This window comes from Leucopleurus acutus (genome assembly GCF_964270905.1).
Source record: "Leucopleurus acutus genome assembly, chromosome: 15".
In the NCBI taxonomy this organism is placed as follows: domain Eukaryota; kingdom Metazoa; phylum Chordata; class Mammalia; order Artiodactyla; family Delphinidae; genus Leucopleurus; species Leucopleurus acutus.
In genome coordinates, this window is record NC_139157.1 from 81,945,706 (window position 1) to 81,966,625 (window position 20,920).

General features: G+C 36.8%; 1 protein-coding gene across 3 annotated transcripts in view; it reads right to left on the bottom strand.

The window, feature by feature from the left end:
• Window positions 1-20,920, bottom strand: part of FAM135A (family with sequence similarity 135 member A) — a 121,582-nt gene that overhangs the window by 97,261 nt on the left and 3,401 nt on the right. For all 3 annotated transcript variants that reach the window (XM_082855775.1, XM_082855774.1, XM_082855776.1), the window contains exons 2-3: window positions 10,556-10,645; window positions 9,031-9,146 (exon numbers count right to left, since the gene is read on the bottom strand). In XM_082855775.1, coding sequence (XP_082711901.1) covers window positions 9,031-9,107 — 77 coding nt within the window. In that variant the 5' untranslated portion in view covers window positions 9,108-9,146; window positions 10,556-10,645. The remainder of the gene's footprint in view (window positions 1-9,030; window positions 9,147-10,555; window positions 10,646-20,920) is intronic.

Sequence of the window (20,920 nt, forward strand, 5' to 3'; positions counted from 1 at the left end):
TATTGCACATTTACTTTTTTAAGTGTAAACATAACGTTTACATGCTCTGGGAAACCAAAAAATTCCTGTGAACTTATTTATTGTGATATTCACTTCATCACGATGGTCTGGAACTGAACTCATAATATATCCGAGATATATCTGTACTAAATAAAAACTGATGATATTTGAAAGATGCTAGAGCAACAACAACACAATATTCTGAAAACTAGTAAATAAGGAAAAAAATAAAACACTTGCCATGTCTTTCCTGTATAAACTGTATTTCAGAGTAACCAAATAGTTAATGAGGCAAAATTCTTCTTCACAGAATTATAGCTAATAAATGCAGAAGGAATAATTGAATATCACCATTTTGTAAGCCCTAGTAAAATAAAATAATGACTCTGGAAAAGTTATGAATAGGTACCGTCAATTAAGTGATGGAGAACTTTATAATGGATGCATCAGATTGACAATACCTGAGTCAATCTCATGAAAAGAGGCAGACATTTTATGTCACCAAACATAATGTAACAGGAAGGACACAGCATCAACTATGAAGGACTCTTCTCAAAAATTATCAGAATTTAATCAAGCTTTTGGATCAAACTAGCAATTACAAATTTTTTAAAAAATCTAAGAGATATAACACCCAAATACAACCTGTAAATTCTGGAAGGATACTGATTCAGACAAACAAACTATAAAAACACATTTATAAGATGACTGAAGAAATGAGAACACTGTTTTATTTGATGCCAAGAAATTATTTTAAACATTTCTTTAAGTGCAATAATGGTTTTTGCAGATTTTTAAAAACAAAAGTCTTCCTGTATTAGAGATACTAAAAAAAGATTGGGGAGGAGGGTAATAGGTGAAATAAGGAGAAAAAAACTTCCGATAATTGTTGGCTAGATCATAGGTATATATGTGTTTACTATACTTTCATATGTTTTAAACTTTTCCTTAAAGAAACAAAAAGTGAGTCCTAGATTGGTATTTCCCCAAAGGCCAGACACAAGGAAAATCTCTCTCAAAGAATAAACCTGAAGATCTTGGCAGAAATCAGAACAACAAAAAAAAAAGAGCTGCACAGGGAGAAAAAAAGAAGAGGCTACATAGAAAGCACAAAATATAAGATAATGGATATAAACACAAATATATCAGCAATTACATTAAATATAAATGGACCAAATGCTCCAGTTAAAACACAGAGTGCCCTAGAGAATGAAAAAGATAAATCCCACTGTATGTTGTTTACAACAAAAAAATTGAAAATACAAGGATAGAGAAAGTCTGCAAATAAAAGAATAGTAAAAGGTACACTTTGAAAATTTTAACCAGAAGAAAGCTGATGTCACAATATTAATATTAGACAAAACAGAGTTAAAAGCAAACAGCATTATTAGGATACAGAAGTCTTTTCATAATGATAAAAGCTTCAATTCACCAAATCAGCATTTTTAATTTGCAGGCATCTGTTCTCAAAACATGGGGTATGTCTGTTATAAACAGAAAATTATTGGATTTAAAATCCAAAAGTCTGCCTTTAAACCGGAAAACTTAAAACTATTTGAGCTTTATGGTCACAATAATTTTAAATGTTTGTACTTGTCATCTTATTCTATATATTTTTTTTAATGTTGCTTACTTTTTCCATTCCTTCATTTGCTATGTCGACTCTGGTTAACTTGCTTTTTTTTGGTAATAACCACATATAATCTCTAATTCCATTAGAAAGCAAATAAGTTTTTCAAAAACATTAGTATATAGGTATAGGTTTTTACAGAAAGACATTTTTAAAAATTTTGCTTTTCATTTATGTAAGATGCAGAATTTAACAATTACTTCCCCCACCATCATTCTCCTTTTCCATATTTTATTAATGAATCTGGAGAACCAATTCACTAATCTATTTGAAATGGACATAGTTTTTAAAAACTCTAAGATTTAATTTTGTAAATATATTTATTATTTTGACTTATTTCTATCATTTCAATAAGTTTCAAAGCTAATCTCCTATTACAACTTCCTTAATTTAGAGTTCTAAATTTTTACTCCCTTTCCTGTTGTTCAAGAACATATCACAAATAATTTATTCAAAAAGAGTAAGTAAAGAGTATACTTTCTAAGACTCTGTATTTTCTTAGAATATCTTCCTACTGTTACAAAAGACAGACTACTTGGGTCACTACATCTTCCCTGCAAAGCTCCGAAGAGGCTGTGGAGTTATTGTAGGATCATGAGTAATTTTAGGAAAAAAGCTTCAGAGCAGATTTTTATTTCATTTTTGGTAAAATCTTTTGAAACTGGATACTTAACAGAACTCTTTAACTTTTGAAATATAAACTTTTTACCCCAATATGTTAACTTTTAAAATCCATTCTTTAATTTTGTCAAGAAAACAATGAGCTCACTTGCTGTCTCAAAAAGTCTTTATTAAGATCAGGAAAGATCTATTCTTATTGTTTATTATCTAGCCAAATTTACTGGTTACCTCTTTGAGAGCACCTTGTTATTTACAGGTGGAACTCTCATAAAATCCATACAGGTAGTCCCTGGGTTAAGTAATATTTGACCCATAAATAAATTCCTCTTTATGCAAATTGTCCCTTAAATTACATATTTGCATTATTATGGAAACACATTATTGTACACTTTGTTAACAAGTACACAAATTCATAAGTTTCATGTTTCTCTTCCCATTGGTGTTTGCACTGCCTTGAAGTCACGTCATTTATGCTTTGATTTTCGAGTAGACACTTCTCATAACAACTGTCCTTTAATGGAAAGATTTTCTTCTACTTAATTGACAACATTAATATTAAACTATTTTCTTCTGTCTTCTATAGTTCTTTTCACAGTTCCTAATTTGATTTCTTCTATATATTTATACTTCAAACACAGATGCGTTCAAGGCCAGTACTGGCTAACTGCTGGTATACTCAGTCAGTATCAGCTCCATCATTGACTGTTATGCTCCATCATTATGCTCCTTCAAAGGATGCAGACATCCTATCTCACACAGGCCACAAATGGCAGACCTATACTATGGCATCGATTTTTAAAAATGAGGTAGGACACAATAATGAGAGAAACCTAAAGATTCAGAAGTAGTCTAATAATTGATGTAAATTGCTGTGAGAAAACTAACTTTTTTGACTACAGAGAATGGTTGATTCATTTAAACCTGAGAAAGTGATGACCTTCTTAGATAGTATTCTCAGTTCTTATACCTTACTGAAGAAAGAGACAATTTTAGACAGTTTTGAAGGCCTTGAAGAAAATTTGAGGTGGTTTCCTGTGAGTCCAATCAGCACCACTTAATCAGAAGTCCTCAATTTGTGAACTTTATACAACATATACATGACATTATAGACAAGGGATCATTTTTTCCAAGGTTGTAATCAATGTCAATAATCCAAAAAATCAGCATAAAATTTTCTCTTTTGGCTGACAATCATTTTTAAATCAAACTATTAACTTCCCATGAGTTTAACAACCTCAGAATCATAAATGGAAGGGATTTAAGATTGTTTTCTTCAGAGCCTTTAAAGACTGTAGTATGGAACCCGGTTTCTAGGGTTCTACAGGCCTTTCCTAAGAGGATTTCAGCTCCACGGTTTTGTGATGTTACTGAAATTTACGAAAACAATTTCTAAGTCCATATCCTTGATCTTCTTTATTTCCAAATCATAATACATTATTCAGTATAGCTGAATAATGTATACACAAATGTATACATTTGTATACATTTGTATACATATGTATACATAATGTATACACAAATGTATACACAAATGTATACACAATAATGTATACACAAACAGTATAGCTTATGACAAGGGAATGGTGCTAGGATTGACTAGGGAAAGCAGCTGTAGCTACAGGTATGTAATTAAACTGTTTTGTGGGAAACCACATGCGAAAGAAAATAAAAAATAACAAAGTACTACTATCATCGTTTCAACTTGCACCCCATGGCCGTTTCCCTCATTACTTGTTTTATTATCAGCAGTATGCTGGATTGCTGACTCTCCCAAACACACCTGGAAACAAATCAAACTGATAACATTTCACTTGCTTTACAAAAGAATGTTAAAACATACAGCACCTTGCCCAAGTTCCCACACTTTCTAAATATTTGAGAATACCTAACATTAGTCCATTTGCTTCCTTCTGAAATGAATTAAACTCAACTCCATTCTAGAAGCCATTCACTGATATTCTAAAGCTGTGTTCTTTAAACTGTGGTACGTACACTGGCGCATCTCTGTGACATGTTACCAACCTGCAGTGAAATAAAGCAAACTGACTCCATCTCAGAACACACTGTTTTAACTAGTCTTTTTTTTTTTTCCCTTCCTAGCAAGAGTTTCTCACTGAAGAAAGCAGTGCATTAATCTACATTCTGACGGAAGTGCCTCACCTCTTCTTGAATTAGTAACAAACTGTATGCAGATGAGTACTCAATAGCAATATCCTAAAGAATTCCAGAAAAAGATGTTCTCATAATTTTGCAATGGTCTCCAAAGAGAGGAAATTTCCCCTCCAGTTTAATACCTAACTGAAATTGCTACAGCTTCAATTTAATCCCACTCTCTTATCCTTTATGCTGTTGAGAACAGGTGTTTAAATAACATTTTTCCCTGTATATTTAAAAGGCGATCTCTCCTCCCCCTTTGGAGCCCTCTTGATAAACGAATTTTGAAGAGAGTCAATTGTTAAGTCCACCAACTTGTAATCATGTACTTCTAGTATAATAAACAACTCAAAACAAGTTAGTTACACTGAGTTCTTATATCTCTCATTTATATAAGACATATGCCCACATACCATTTAATAACATCAAATTCATAATCAATGCTGTAGAGTCTCAATTTTCTTTTCAGAGTTTACAATCTACCATACTTAAAAAAAGACAGAATAGGTTAAAATGAAAATACAGCTAGTTTTTCTTTAGATTGTTAGTATCTGGGCTATTGGTTTACCATTAAGGAAAAACAATGTAATTATGGTAAAAACAGACCTATTCAGATGCCACATGTTCTCTCTCTTCTGCGCCTGCCTACAGCTTAGGCCCTGCCTAGTCGGTCCCTTATCGTGTAACAACAACAGTGGCAAAATTAAACACTAAACACTGTGGACGCGCAGGACAAGGGCCATCACCAAACGTTCACAAGAAGTGCTTCCTCATATACTCCACCTCCATTAGTTCCTGCTGGGCTATGACTTAGTACTATGCAGTAAGATATTTATTGATGTTATTTTAAAAACACTGAAGTAAAATACTGCACAGGACTACAGGCAGACCTCGTTTTATTACACTTCACTTTATTACACCTCGCACATGATGTGTTTCTTTACAAACTGAAGGTCTGTGGCAACCCTGTGCCGAGCAAGCCTAACGGTGCCATTTTCCCCAGCAGCATTTGCTCACTTCGTGTCTCTGCGTCACATTTTGGTAATTTTTGCAATATTTCATTTTCACTGTTATTATGTTTGCTATGGTGATCTATGATTGGTGATCTTTGATGTTACTGTTGCATTTTCTAGCATTAAGGTATTTTTTACTTAAGGTACGTACATTGTGTTTTTAGACATAATGCTATTTATTGTATACTTAACAGACTACAGTTTAGTATAAAAATCACTTTTATATGCACTGAGCAACCAAAAACTTCATGTGACTACTGCAATACCCACTTTACTGCAGTGGTCAGGAGCTGAACGTGCAGTCTCTCTGAGTTCTGCCTGCATTTCATTACCTGAATTTGTAAGTTTCTCATCTCAGTCTCCTAAACAGACATTTCATATATCAGAAAATAAATTGGAAAAGACATATTCTATTTCCTAACATTTAAATATAAATTTAGATAAATTTATCTGTTTATCTATCAAAGCTGACAGTTATTTAACATAACAGCCAAACATAAGCTCTAAATTAACTTGCTTATGGCAAAGGTAGTAAAGACTCAATAAGAAGCATAAAGAAAAGGTTTAAAAGGCAGGAACTGATAAATCAGAATAGAAAAGAGTAAATTATATCCTTGAAAATATTCTTACAAATAAACAGGTCAAGCAATACATCTAAAAACAATGAGCCTCTAATTATTCGATTTTAGAAAGATCAGTTACATAACAATATTCTTCAAAAGTCCTCAATGGATGTGGGAACTAGATTGTAGAATAGCAGAAAATTAATGAAAGCAGCAATCATACATGCTATGTTTACGACGGCTGACAATAAAATGGAACAACAGTTCACTTAGTCCTCATCTCCAGTTCCAAACCTCCAATTATTTATGAACTATCTCCACTTGGTATCTTACCTCAAACTCAACATATGGAAATGAACCAATTCTGAGTCCCACACCATGGCCCCCTTCAACTTCACTGTTTATTTCAATATCACTAATATTGTCCAAGTCAGTGTGATTTGAAACTTCAGCATTATCTTTTTAAATTTCTTCTTTTTAAAAATTCTAAATTTGCAAAAAGTAGAACAGTGCACCCATATCCCACTGCCCATTTTTCATCTGTGAAAAAGATTTTGCCATATTTGATTCATATATTCATTTTTTTCTTTGCTGAGCTATTTCAAGGTAATCCTAGAGATCATGTAAATTCACCCTCCACACACATATTTTTTAATGCTTTTTCTGTCTCGGCATCATCCTCCACATGGAGTTACTCATTAAATCCTACTCTTTATTCCCCAAAATACCTCACAGAAATTAATAACAAAAACCAAAAGATGCTAAAGTGTGTGGCAGACTGACTTTAAAATGTCCTCAATTTCTTCCTCCACCCCTGTATCCACACTCTCTCAATGAGACTCCCATTAAGAAGTGGAGTGTAGTTCCCCATCCCTTGAATCTGGGCTGGCCTTACGGCTTGTTTTGGGCAGTACAATGTGGCAGAGGTAACAGTGAGCTAGTTCCAAGCCTAGGTCTTAAAATGTCTTCTTGTACAGTTCCTTTCTCTCTCTTTGGATCCCTGCCTCCTCTATGACAATAAGCTGGAGGATGAGAGATGATAAAGCAGAGCTGAGTGCACCCAGGTGGTGCCATTCTGCACCAGGTAGCACCCTGCCAGCTGACTGTGAATTCATGAGCCCAGCCAAGATGAACCAGGCCAGCCCAGATCAGCAGAATCTTTCAGCTGATCCACAGATCTGTGAGCAAAAATAAATGCTTACTGCTGTGATGCCACTGAGGCTTTGTGTTTGTTGTCAGCTGCATTACTGTGGCAATAAATAACTAATATGAAAATGGGTACTAACGAAACTTAAAATATGTGGCACTGACTTTGGGACCAAAGTAACGGTTAGTTACAATTACAGAGGCAAAAAGAATAATGCGGAAACTATAGGAGACTTAAAAAACAGTGACCCATGTTTTGTAGTGATGAACTTTTGGTCAGTATGCTTTCAAACAATAACTTAGAAGAAGTTAGACACTGTACCCAAGAAACTTTTGGACTCGAGCAAACTAATTTCCTGGCACAATATTGGAAATGTCACCTGGTTGCTCCTAGCAAGGGTAGTAAGGTTTTGCAAGAAAGAGATGAGCTAAAGAAAGACCTGATCATTTTACAAGCAGAATCTAGAGGAACCAAGACTTCCTGGGGAGGAAAATAAAACTGCTTACAAAGATCTAATCAAGGGAGTGGCTGTAAATCCCTTTCTTAGATCTCCAAAGGAGTTAAGGGCAGTGTCTAAGTAGACATTCTCAGCTTGACAAAAAGGCTTTTAGGAAGTTAAAGGGCGTGATCCCACAGAATTCTGACTTCCAAATAGTAGTGATTCATTGAGAGAGTAGTCATGTCTCAATAAACAATTGTGGGTGTGGGTTTCAGAGCATGGAATGGACTATATCAGACATACAGAATCCCCATAAAGTTTTACAGTGAGTTTCACTGGCCAAAGAGCCCCCAGCCCAGACCTGGCTTGGCCTTGTAACTTGCTTAGCCAGCAGAATGCAGTGAGGAAACAAGTGTGCTAATACAAGGGATCCTGCAACTTCTGCTCTCTTTCTTGGACTCCTGTCTCTGCCATAAGAACAAGCCCAGGCTGTCCTGAGAGACCACGTGGAGCAGAGCAGAGCACAGCTGTCTGTTTTTTTTCAACAAGATGGCAAAGCCAAGACAGACAAACAACAGAAGATTTCTCTCATCCTACCCGGGTTGGTCACAGCCCCACCGCTACCACTGCCAGCACAGGAATTCAGGTTTGTATCCTGAGACATCGTGAGCACATCCACACTGCTCCCTGCGCCTCTATTTCTTCTACACGACCATCCATCCAATATCACCATGCTCTTCATCATGTCAGTAAGTGCTGATTGTAGTAACAGTGACAGTTTCATCCTTCCTTGGAAACAATCAATGGCTACCCAAATCCCTCCAGACATCAAAAGCCCCTCACAAACATAACCTCTCCTCTCTTTACTATCTTTTCACAACTCTACTAGAGAATATCCAACCTCCTACTACTCTTTAAAATAACCTGTTCATCCCTGTTTCCGAGACTGACTCATGATGCACTCTCTACTAAGAGGGTCTTTCACCTTATCCTCTGCCTATCAATCTTATCCATACCTTGATCCTATCCCTCCATTATGCTTTTCCTAACGTACGAGCCCAGAAAGATATCTTTCTCTTCTGATTCCCGGAGCGCTTTCTATACATACCTTTTGAGGAGTCAACACTTTGTGTTCCTACAACATTTTGTGTTTTGTGTATATATGTTTTATTTTTCCCACACACTGTTAGCTTTTAAAAAGCAGAAATTAGATCTTAAACATTTTCATTAAAATGCTCAGTACAAATTCATAAACACACGTTAAATATATCCAGCATTATCATTAAATCCATGTGAATATACTCAAATATATATTTAGAAATAAAATTGCCCTGAGAAAATAGTTGAATATAGCTCATTGTTTTCCTTATATATGGTGGAACAAGAATATGTAATTAAATTTAAATGAAAACTGTACAATTTATCTTATGCAAAATATATAATTTTCACATTAAAATACAAACCCTCTCTGAAATAAATCCACATTGTAGAACTTGTTTAGCTCCACGGAGAATTCTACCATTGCTTGAACTTCAGTCATTTTTAATTTATAGTCAGAAGACAAATCTGGTAACAGCACCTTGGTTAAAGAAGGGAAAAAAAAAATCATGAAAGCACAATAAAAATGCCAACTTACAAAATCACTAATATTAAACATATTTCAGAGTATGATACATAGGCAGGAAATAAAAGTGAAGCTAATTAATACAGTGCTCCTACGTTAGCCTGACCCGACTATATAGCACCAGAATCTATACTCACTAAATATACTTACTAATGAAATACTTACTAAATAGCACTACTCTAGAAGATATGCCCTGTTAGAATGCATTTTCTAAGATTTGTTTTCCTTCGTGACAACTATGTGATAATAAATAATATAGCAAATTGCTAAAAGTAACTTCTGACTTTATCATAGATAAAACAGTAACTTTTGAAGAAAAAATTATGCTACCCAATCATTCTCTTCTAGTTCTACATTGCATATAAAGGCAACTTCAGAGTCAAAACAAAAGAATTAACATTCTTTAATTCCCATTTAAATTCATGAAGCTTTTTCTCTGTCAGGTGAAGTTCTTAAGTGACTGTTCATTTTTAAATTTCAAAAAAAAATTTTCCCTCATTACAAAAGCCTAAAGTGTTCATTTTCAAGAGGTTAAAAAAAATAGACAAGCAAAAAAAAAAAACCCATTCACAATTCTATCCATTGAAATACATACTTTGGTATATATTCTTCATTCGTGTGTACATTTGTACAATTTCTATAAAAGTAGGATCGAACTACATGTACATTTTATAACCTGTGTATTTCACTTTATTGATGAACACCTAGTTAATAACTATTATACTGTGAATGTTATAATTTAAGCAATCTCCTGCTGTTGGGTATTTCAGTGGTTTCCATCTTCACACTATTTCGAAAAAGCATTATCACAATTATCCTTATCAGTGACACATGCTTTAAAAAGCAGTTTGGAGTAAGAGAGTGTTGAAAGACAATTCTGAGAGTCTTGTGTTTCTGCATGTCTTGCAGGCAGAGACACTGACCGCCTTTATTCCGGACTATTTTTCAAGGACATATGTTTCGCACAGTCTGAGGAGTCAGATACAGTGTCTCATACTGGAATTAAGGGCAGATCTATTTACTGTGCAATGTAATAAAGTCTCCCCTGAGGCATAAGTCAGCAGGCTCACTGTCCGTCATAAAAGATTTGGGTTCCTCAGCTCAGGGGTCCTCTCCATAACTCAACCTACTCTTACGCAGGGGGCCTCATACTCTAGCCAGTGCTATTGCCATGCATATAAACTATCATTTTCTCTGATCCAGGAATCTCATGTCTCCTGCCCACAACCATGGCGCTGCAGCAGGCTAACTTGTTACTTTGCAAGCGGGATAAATTCTCAGACCCTTCACAGTTCTTAAAATAGTTCTTCATAGAAATCTGGCAAGTATTTTGATCTATTATGAATTAAATGCCATATTCTTACCTCTGCTGGTCAGAACTTCATTTTAATATCATTAAATAACCAATGTTGTACTTCCAGTTACTGATTCTTGCTAAAAAAATATTGTTCCCCCTATGAGAAAGAAAAAATAACATCTCAAACAAAATAGCAGACATAAAAATGTCCATTTTCAGGAAACCTATGCGTCGTTAGTTACTTAGTACTTTCAATTTATCTAAAAGATCCATACCCTCCATAAGCCTTAGGAATAAGTTTTAGAGATGTTTTCATTCAGTTTCACATATAAATATAAACTATTATATCTTTGTTATGCTTCACTTGTATATACTTCAAAGTACAATAATAAAGGAGTGCTTTCTGAGTTCAGTGATTCAGAAACAATCTTCATGAATACCCAAAACAGTATAAGCTTATTAATTTTTAAGATGTAAATTCACCATTTTAAATTATGTAATTCTGGAGTAATAGTCTATTGGATATATGTACCACATCTTCCTCATCCATTCGTCTGTCGATGGACATTTAGGTTGCTTCCATGTCCTGGCTACTGTAAATAGTGCTGCTATGAACATTGGGGTGCATATATCTTTTTTTAATTATGGTTTTCTCTGGGTATATGCCCAGTACTGGGATTGCTGGGTCATAAAAGGAACAAAACTGGATCATTTTTAGAGACGTGGATGGAGACTGTCATACAGAGTAAAGTAAGTCAGAAAGAGAAAAACAAATATCGTATATTAACACATATATGTGGAATCTAGAAAAATGGTATAGATGAACCTATTTGCAAAACAGAAATAGAGACACAGATGTAGAGAACAAATGTATGGACATCAAGGGTGGAAAGGCGGGGGTGGGCGGAATTGGGAGATTGGGATTGACACATATACACTATTGATACTATGTATAAAATAGATAATTAATGAGAACCTACTGTATAGCACAGGGAACTCTTCTTAATGCGCTGTGGTGACCTAAATGGGAAGGAAGTCCGAAAGGGAGGGGAGATATATATATATATATATATATATATATGTGTGTGTGTGTATATGTGGTTGATTCATTTTGCTGTACAGTAGAAATTAACATAACATTGTAAAGCAATTATACTCCTATAAAAATTAATTAAAAAATATGTATTTCCCTTGGTGGAGTGATTTCTGAAACTTCACACACATCCACACACACACAGATATGTGAAATGTGTGTGTATATACATACACACGTATGCTATGAGCTATTTAAAATATTTTGACGAAAAAGGTTGCCTGGATATGCTATGGATAGTTTTTTCACACTCCAAATATTTATTGCTTAAATTTAAAAAAAGTCTTTTGCCCTTGGTATAATTATTTAGGTACTAAATATGTTAGAATAAAGACCACATTCTCTCTTCCTCATACATTTTTTTCTTCTCTCCATCATACAGATATAGACTTTACCACCTTCCATAATTGTTATTTTAAACCTTAATAATCACATCAAAAAGTTTTTACAGTAACTATTCCTAAGGAGATCAAAATGATACTACCTTTATATAAGATATGCCCCATTTCATGGAAGTAGCCTCTTATCTAAGACAGCTTCTCCTGTACATATATTCTTCTGTGTAGGGTTCAGATCATGTTCCAGCCCTGTGACTCAAGTTTGCTTAGGTCTCTATGCCTTAACTTACTCAGATATAAAACACGTATTCATTCATTCAAACATTTATTGAACACTTACTATAAGCTAGGAAATGCAAGAGATCAAGGCATAGCTAAGTTCCCGACACCTCAAAGTGCCACCAGGAAGAGATAAATATATATAAGTACTGCACAATGGTTAAAACAAGGCTGAGGATCTGAGCCCCAGATCCAACATTCTGGTAGTTACCCCTCTAGTGTCTTCATTTCCTTCATGGAATATAGCATCCCTACCACCTAAATTAGTAGGCCTGTTATCTGGGGAAGAAACAAACTTTTTTCTCATTTAAGCCATTTTACTTTTGGATCCCTTTACAGCAGCCTTTTCCTTAACCCAGAAATTAATACCAAAATTAGAGTATTGCCACAACATAATCCTAAAATGTGTGGCACTGGCTAGGTCACTGGGTAGCAGGCAACAGGGAAACAGATATTACTAGGATAATGGTGACCCTGGTTATAATGGAGCAAAACATTCCATAAACTGTTGCCTACACTAACTTATAGAACTTGATGCCCATAAAAAGCCCAGAACTTAAGGGAAAGTAGATGAAAAGAACCACAATATTTGTGTGTGTCAGTGGTTCTTTGCTGCATTTACTCAGGCAAGAACTGGCCAGTTTGCAAGGTAAGATGGAAGGAAATATAGAGATGTGGGTCCTTAGTACCTGCATTATCAGGAGATAAGATTATTAGTACTTTCCCCAAAGACTTCTATTAAGACTTTATTTTTCAAAACAAATTTTTATTGGTGAATAGTTGATTTACAATGTTGTATTAGCTTCAGGTGTACAGCAAAGTGATTCAGTTACATATATATATTCTTTTCAGACTCTTTTCCACTATACTTTATTACAAGACATTGAACATAGTTCCCTGTGCTATACAATAGGTCCTTGCTGTTTAACTATTTTGTATATAGCAGTTTTTGTATCTCCTAATCCCAACCTCCTAATTTATCCCTCCCCCCTCTTTCCCCTTTGGTAACCATAAATTTGTTTTCTATGTCTGTGAACCTATTTCTGTTTTGTAAATAAGTTCATCTGTAACATTTTTTTTAGATTCCACATATAAGTGATACCATATGATATTTTTCTTCCTGTCTCACTTACTTCATTTAACATGATAATCTCTAGGTCCATCCATGTTGCTGCAAATGGCATTATTTCATTCATTTTTTATGGCTGAGTAGTATTTCATTGTATATACATACCACATCTTCTTTATCCATTCATCTGTCAATGGATATTTAGGTCATTTCCATATCTTGGCTATTGTAAACAGTGCTGCTATGAATATAGGGGTACATGTACCTTTTCAAATGATGGTTTTCTCCAGATATATTCCCGGGAGTGGGATTGCTGGACCATATGGTAATTCTATTTTTAGTTTTCTGAGGAACCTCCATACTGTTTTATATAGTGGCTACATCAACTTATATTCCCACCAACAGTGAGGAGTTCCCTTTTCTCCACACCCTCTCCAGCATTTGTTATTTGCAGATTTTTAATGATGGTCATTCTGACCAGTACAAGGTGGTACCTCATTGAGGTTTTGGTTTGCATTTCTCTAATAATTGGCAATGTTAAGCATCTTTTCATGTGTCTATTGGCCATCTGCATGTCTTGTTTGGAACAATGTCTACTTAGATCTTCTGCCCATTTTTCGATTGTTTGTTGTTTTGTTGTTGAGTTGTATGAGCTGTATATTTTGGAAATTAAGCCCTTGTCAGTTGCATCATTTGCAAATATTTTCTCCCATTTTGTAGATTGCCTTTTCGTTTTTTTTTTATGGTTTCCTTTACTGTGCAGAAACTTCTCAAGTTTGATTAGGTCCCATTTGTTTATTTTTGCTTTTATTTCCATTACTCTAGGAGATGGATCCAAAAAATATTGCTACGATTTATGTCAAAGAGTGTTCTGCCTACGTTTTCCTCTAGGAGTTTTATAGCATTCAGTCTTACATTTAGGTCTTTAATCCTAAATGTATATGGTGTTAGAGAATGTTCCAATTTCATTTTTTTATATGCAGTTGTCCAGTTTTCACAGCACCACTTATTAAAGAGACTGTCTTCTCTCCCCTGTATATTCTTCCCTCTTTTGTAATAGATGAATTGACCATAAGAGTGTGGGTTTATTTATGGGCTTTCTATCATGTTCCATCAATCTATGTGTCTGTTTTTGTGCCAGTACCATACTGTTTTGATTACTGTAGCTCTGTAGTATAGTATGAAGTCAGGGAGTGTGATTCCTCCAGCCCTGCTCTTCTTTATCAAGATTGTTTTGGATATTTGGGGTCTTTTGTGTTTCCATACAAGTCTTAAAATTTTTTGTTCTAGAGAACCCTCAAGATGCTACCAGAAAACTACTAGAGCTCATCAATGAATTCAGTAAAGTTGCAGGATACAAAATTAAAAGACAGAAATCTGTTGCATTTCTACAGACTAACAATTAACTATCAGAAAGAGAAATTAAGGAAACAATCCCATTTACCATCATTTCAAATAGAATAAAATGCCTAGGAATAAACCTACCTAAGGAGGCAAAAGACCTACACTCTGAAAACTATAAGATGCTGACAAAAGAAACTGAAGTCAACACAAACAGATGGAAAGATACACCTTGTTCTTGGATTGGACGAATCAATATTGTTAAAATGACCACACTGCCCAAGACAATCTACAGATTTAATGCAATCCCTATCAAATTACCAACGGCATTTTTCGCAGAACTTTTAAGAAATCTTGATGAAACGAATCTAGCGCTGTGGCTAAGATTATATTTTAGGGTGCTGCCATCCCACCCCCCAATGCCTGCTGTTTCAGATGGCTTCAAGACAGTGGCCATTAGAATGAGATAAAGCGGTCAGCGCACAGAGAGCAGTAAATAAGGCAGGCTTAAGAACTACACCAGGAAACAATTTTGCTATAGTCACTGGCACCAGAACAGAATGGAGACAAACAGAAAAGAATCCCAATATATTTTTGAGAGAATTGTATTTGTCAGAGAAATTATAAGCTAACCTACAAACACCTGTGACCATGGCACTTGCAGGATAGCAAGCCTGCAGTAGCAGGAAACTGACTATGAAAGCTATATACCCTCCAAAGTTGGGAAATTTTCAATACCAACTTCAGATGTGGTCATGGAGGTTAACGTAAGGAAGAAACACCCAGACAGCAAAGACTGGGGTCATAGTGCAATGAATATAGGCATTCTTACCAGAAAGCAGAACTAAGGATAATAGATGCTACACCATTACTGCCCAGCATTACTCTCAACCAGAGACCTCTATGTGTCTCTCACTGCTTACTTACCCAAATGGAAAATTTTATTATTCTTTTCCTGTTTCTGATTCAGGAACAAATAACTGTGTTTTGCCTACAGGTTCAGGAACAAATTACTGTGTTTTGCCTACAGGTCACTGGACTTGCGGATCTGACAGGAAGTACTGATCGCTTAGTTGGATTAGTGCAACAAGAGGATTGCACCTGGGTTGTCTCCTTTGGGGAAGGGAGCTGGAGTGTTTTCAATAGGTAGGATGAAGGATACACATGGATATTTGGTGCCAAACTGCAAGACTGTGGTCAACTACTTGTCATTTCTGTTTTCCTCTTCCTCACTGCTGAATGGTCACCCAGCCTGAGACTACGTTTCCCAACCACCCTTGAGACAAGTGTGGCCAATCGATCCTTTCTGTGGACCGCAAACTGAAGTAATATATGCAATGTCTGCCTCATTTGTTTAAAAGGAAATTCTTTGCCCTGGACTTCATTGCTTCCCTTTTTTACGGGCCGGAATACCTTCTGAATAGTGACCCAGTATTGACCACACAGATTAGGACAAAACCTGAAGAATGGTAAACAGAAAGATGGAAAGATTCTGGATTCCTGAATGGTTTCATACAGCACAGATGTCGAACATATCTAGACTGTTCAGATTTTTATGTCTTATAACTCTTTATTACAGAAACTGTACCTAACCTATACCCTAAGTAATACATCCCCCACTCTAGGCTATTTTCAAAGAGGAAGGCAGATGATCTTTTATATTATGTATTACATATATTAATTAATAATTATGTTATATAATTATATACAATATGAAATGCTATAAAATGACATACATTATTTGAAAATAATTCAAATTGTCTGTCTTTGTTCTGATTCAAACCCCAAACGGCTTCCCACCACATTCAGCAGTAGTGTCTCACAAGGGCTTGTAATGACAACCTTACAGAATCTGGATCTTCCATCACTTCCCTGTTCTCATCTCCTACCAGTCTGCCCACTCCAGTCACATGGTTTCCTTGCTATTCCCCACACACATCAGAGAGATTCCTGCTTCAGGGCATCTGCAGTGGTTCCCTGAAACACTCTTCCCTCCAGAACATCCAAATGACTCACTCTACTCCTCCTAGCCTTGATTCAAATGTTACCTTCCCAAATAGGCTTTTCCGGGCCACACCCTCTAAAACAGGACTCTCTCTCCTGACACACCCTATCTCTTTCCTCCTTTATTTTTTCTACTCCGCACTAATCTCCATTTAACAAACCAAAGATTCTACTTAGTAGTCTTTATTCTCCCCAGTAAAATGTAAGCTTCATGAAGGCAGGAAATTCTAACTACTCTGTTCACAGCTGTACCCCACTGCCTGCCACATGGCAGGCACTTAATTTAAGATCTTAAGGAACACTTAATAAATTAGCTTTAAATATTCCATAAATATTAACTATTAGTATTTTTCTCCTATTTAAACCCAACCGATTTGAAGAAAGGAATCATTACACTGATGTATTGAAAACAGTCTTGCATGAATAAACTTTTATGATAAAATTCCTTTACCAGTATAAGTCCAAGATCTGTTAGCAATTTCCTTCACTTTTCGTCTCATATCCTGCTGTGCTTTTTGTTCTTTTGTTGATGCCTAATTTTCCTCAATTCATCCCTTTTTACTGATTATTCCCTAAGTAGAAACATATGTGTACAGATATATACAGAGTAATACTGATAAATCTATTTTTCATTCCCCCCCAAAAAACAAAAAAGAATTATTTTTATTTTTATATGTTGGTAGAAGAAAAAAATTCAAAGGAGACGAGACTAAAGCAAAAGGAGAGTAGGCAAAAAAGAAAGGAAGGAAAAATTCAGAGCACTCTCAGAGTCCAGGGGGATCTGTGGGACCCTCTCCTCATACACCGCTCTTCCCCATCATAGGGAGTAACTGCTACTAAGGTCCACACAATCCCTGCTGGCCCAGCACCATCAGAGGCTTCTAAATTTCCAAGTAGATATTGAAAATGTTTTTCCTAAAGGTTTTCACCTAAATTTTAGATGTTGCCAGCTAGTTAAAAAACAAACACAGGGGCTTCCCTGGTGGCACAGTGGTTAAGAATCCACCTGCCAATGCAGGGGACACGGATTTGAGCCCTGGTCTGAGAAGATCCCACATGCTGCGGAGCAACTAAGCCCGTGTGCCACAACTACTGAGCCTGCGTTCTAGAGTCCGCGAGCCACAACTACTGAAGCCCATGTGCCACAACTACTGAGCCTGTGTACCTAGAGCCCATGCTCCGCAAAAGAGAAGCCACCGCAATGAGAGGCCCACTCACCGCAATGAAGAGTAGCTCCTGCTCGCCGCAACTAGAAAAAGCCCACACACAACAACAAAGACCCAACACAGCCAAAAGTAAATTAAATTAAATTAAATTTTAAAAAAAGCCAAACAAACACCAACAGAACAAAACCTGTGTAGTGAAAATCAAATTCCTCTACAGGACAAATTCATTCAAAGTTTGCAATGTCTGACTTCCACAGATTCTCATGCCACTCAGTTCATCAGGCAAAGAATCTTTCATGAAAGAGGGAAATCCTGGCCTGTCCTCTCTCAAGAAGGAAAGAAATTGAAGAGAGGGAGCCTTTCCTTTTACCCAGACGTGCCTGGGAGACTCTCCACTGCCAGAAACTCCCTGCACCCCCGGAAGCTGTGAGCTTCATGGCCTCTTGCACAGTCTGCTAGACAGCTCATATCTGTCACTTTCATCTGAGCCTCTGAAGCTATGGGAACCCTGGCTTACCTGAGACTGTCCACTCTGCTCTCCTGGCCCTGGCAAAGTAGCCTAAACAGAATAACTTGAGAGGTCTGTTCAAGAAGAGTCCCTGCCTGGGCCATTTCCTAGGTCCCTAAGAAAGAACTGAGCTGCGTAAACTACAAACCTCAATCCAAAGATGCCACAGGGGAAACCTCAACCAGAAACTGCCCCTGATACTAAGTGAGAAACGTAGGCACAAATGCTCTTAGGTCTGAAGAGGGACTTCTCTGACAGTCAAACCCGACAATCCCCTGTAACACCTCAGGGAAAGGCAGCCCACTCCCAGAGGAACGCGGTCACCTATCAGACAGGAAGACGGCCTTGGCCCTCAAGAGTCGCTACATCCCACATGGCGGCCAGCAGCCACAATGGCTACTGAACAACAGAAATGCGACTAGTGTGACCAAGGAACTGAATTTAAAATTTTTAATTCGTTTACATTTACATCTAAACACTGAAGCAGTGTAGACATTTTTTTCATTAAACATAACTTTATTGTTTTGATAGGGCTGTATTTTACTTTAACTGTTAAAGATGAGTGTGCTGAGATACACTGTAGATGTAAAGCACACACTGGGTTTCAAAGACTTAGTACAGAAAAAGAATGTAAATGTCTCATTAATATGTTTTTTATATTGATCACATCTTGAAATAATATTTTGGATATGTTGGATTAAATAAAATATACTATACAAATTAATTTTATCAGTTTGTTTTTATTTTTTAAAATGTAGCTCCGAGGACATGTTTAATTACATGTATCTCACATATTTCTACTGGATCCTAGTCTAGGAATGCCAAGCCAACTCCTTAATCACTAGGGTGCACAGTAACTGCCCCAGAAACAGTGCTGGGTGCATAAACACTGTGCCTAGCTTCTAAGATCAGGGATTCTCACACCCATGGGATCAGCTGAGACCTCTGGTATCCGCAAAGAGGAGTCCGGGCGTGGATACCTGGAAAAACGTGGGAGATGCTCCTGCACCACCAATACCCATCCTGAAACAATAGCTAAACATTTTGAGCTCAGCCTGAACTCCTGAGTGTTTCAGAAACCTAAAAGAGGACACAGAAATATCTGAAACTAAGAGGCACAGTTAGTTCAGAGGTTCCTTAAAAAAGACTAGAGACCACAGGTGATGATGAGATCCTTTCTCAGAAATCAAAGAGTTAACGTCTTGACTCTTGAACTATGAACCCAAAACAGATGTTCAGAGGATATTCTTTCTCCTAAGGCCGAGGGTAAGAAGCTGAACAAATTGGAGATTCCAGACACTCCCTTTGTCAACCTAAGAAGTAAAGGCACCACTTTTATCAATGATGGAGCCAATGGCTCCAGCTTCTGAATTCCATTCCCAAGTCAGCAGCCATGGGACAAATGGGTTCAGAGCCTGTAATACTGACCGTTCAAATAATGATGCCCAATTGTATGCAGATGTTAGGTACTAAAGATACCACATAAGGTAAGAAATACGTATGGACCAACTTACCCTTAGAAAGGCTCCATACTGGCAATCAATACATCATTTCTCAATGAATAAAGCACATTCACGTTTTCTTCCAGCTTTAGAAAAAAAATCACTGGTTCTTCAGATGAACACTAGATAATGTAGTAAACTTGCACTGAGGGGTCATAGTGTACAAAAACCTATACATCTCTAAATGTTCACACTCAATGTAGTGAGATGCTCACATTATGATAGACACATAGGAACAAATGAAGGAACATCAAATTCAAGCCCAACCAGATGAGGGACTCACACTATGACAGATATCTGGGGACTGAGACTGACATTTGGGATCTGGGACCAGTGAAGGGAAGGGCATCAAACATGTACAGTTAAATTCAAGTTTGTTAAATAGGAATACGATGGGAACAAAGAAATCCTCTAGATCTAGAAGGAGGTTAACTCAATCCATTTAATACTAGTTAGTCAATTTTGGGTCCATTTTTTGGGGCCTTCTCCCATGAATAAACAGGAAGCCCCAAAGAGGCGCTCCGCAAGAAGCCTTCAGAATGCTGTCTCATAACCTTGCAAATAATAAAAGATTCCTGTAACACTCAAGTTCTGTAGCAAACCAAGGAGAGTAGGAAGATGTGTCTCTTGGCGAAAGTACGCTCAGCCGCCACCTTTCCTAAGGACCACTCACCTAGGGCACAGCAGAACTCCAGTCCACAAGGGTCCGGCCCTCACCGTCTTTGAGCTAATCTTGACCAATTCAAACGAGACAGCCATAAACTGAAAACAACCAGCCAGTGACGTCTGTACTAGTCTTGCACCTCTCACCCTGCTTTCTGGTGTAATTCTGGCCACCTTAGCCGGTTAGGTCTGCATTGCTTGGTTCAGTCTAAATAGCTGGCCTATGGTCTTGTTTCTTGATTGACATTCAGTTCCCTTTAGGACTGGCTGAGGCCTCGACACCCTGCCCAGCTCTGGAAGCTCCCTATTTCAGGGGTGAAGCATGCTAAGTCCCTGGATTATACCCTACTCTAAAACAGCCAAGCCACCCGACATCTCTTGACTCTGAGGCTCACCACCACTCAGATGGCATCTAACCTTTTTGCCTCCACGATTATTCGCACACACAACACCCTTTCATCAGTGACAT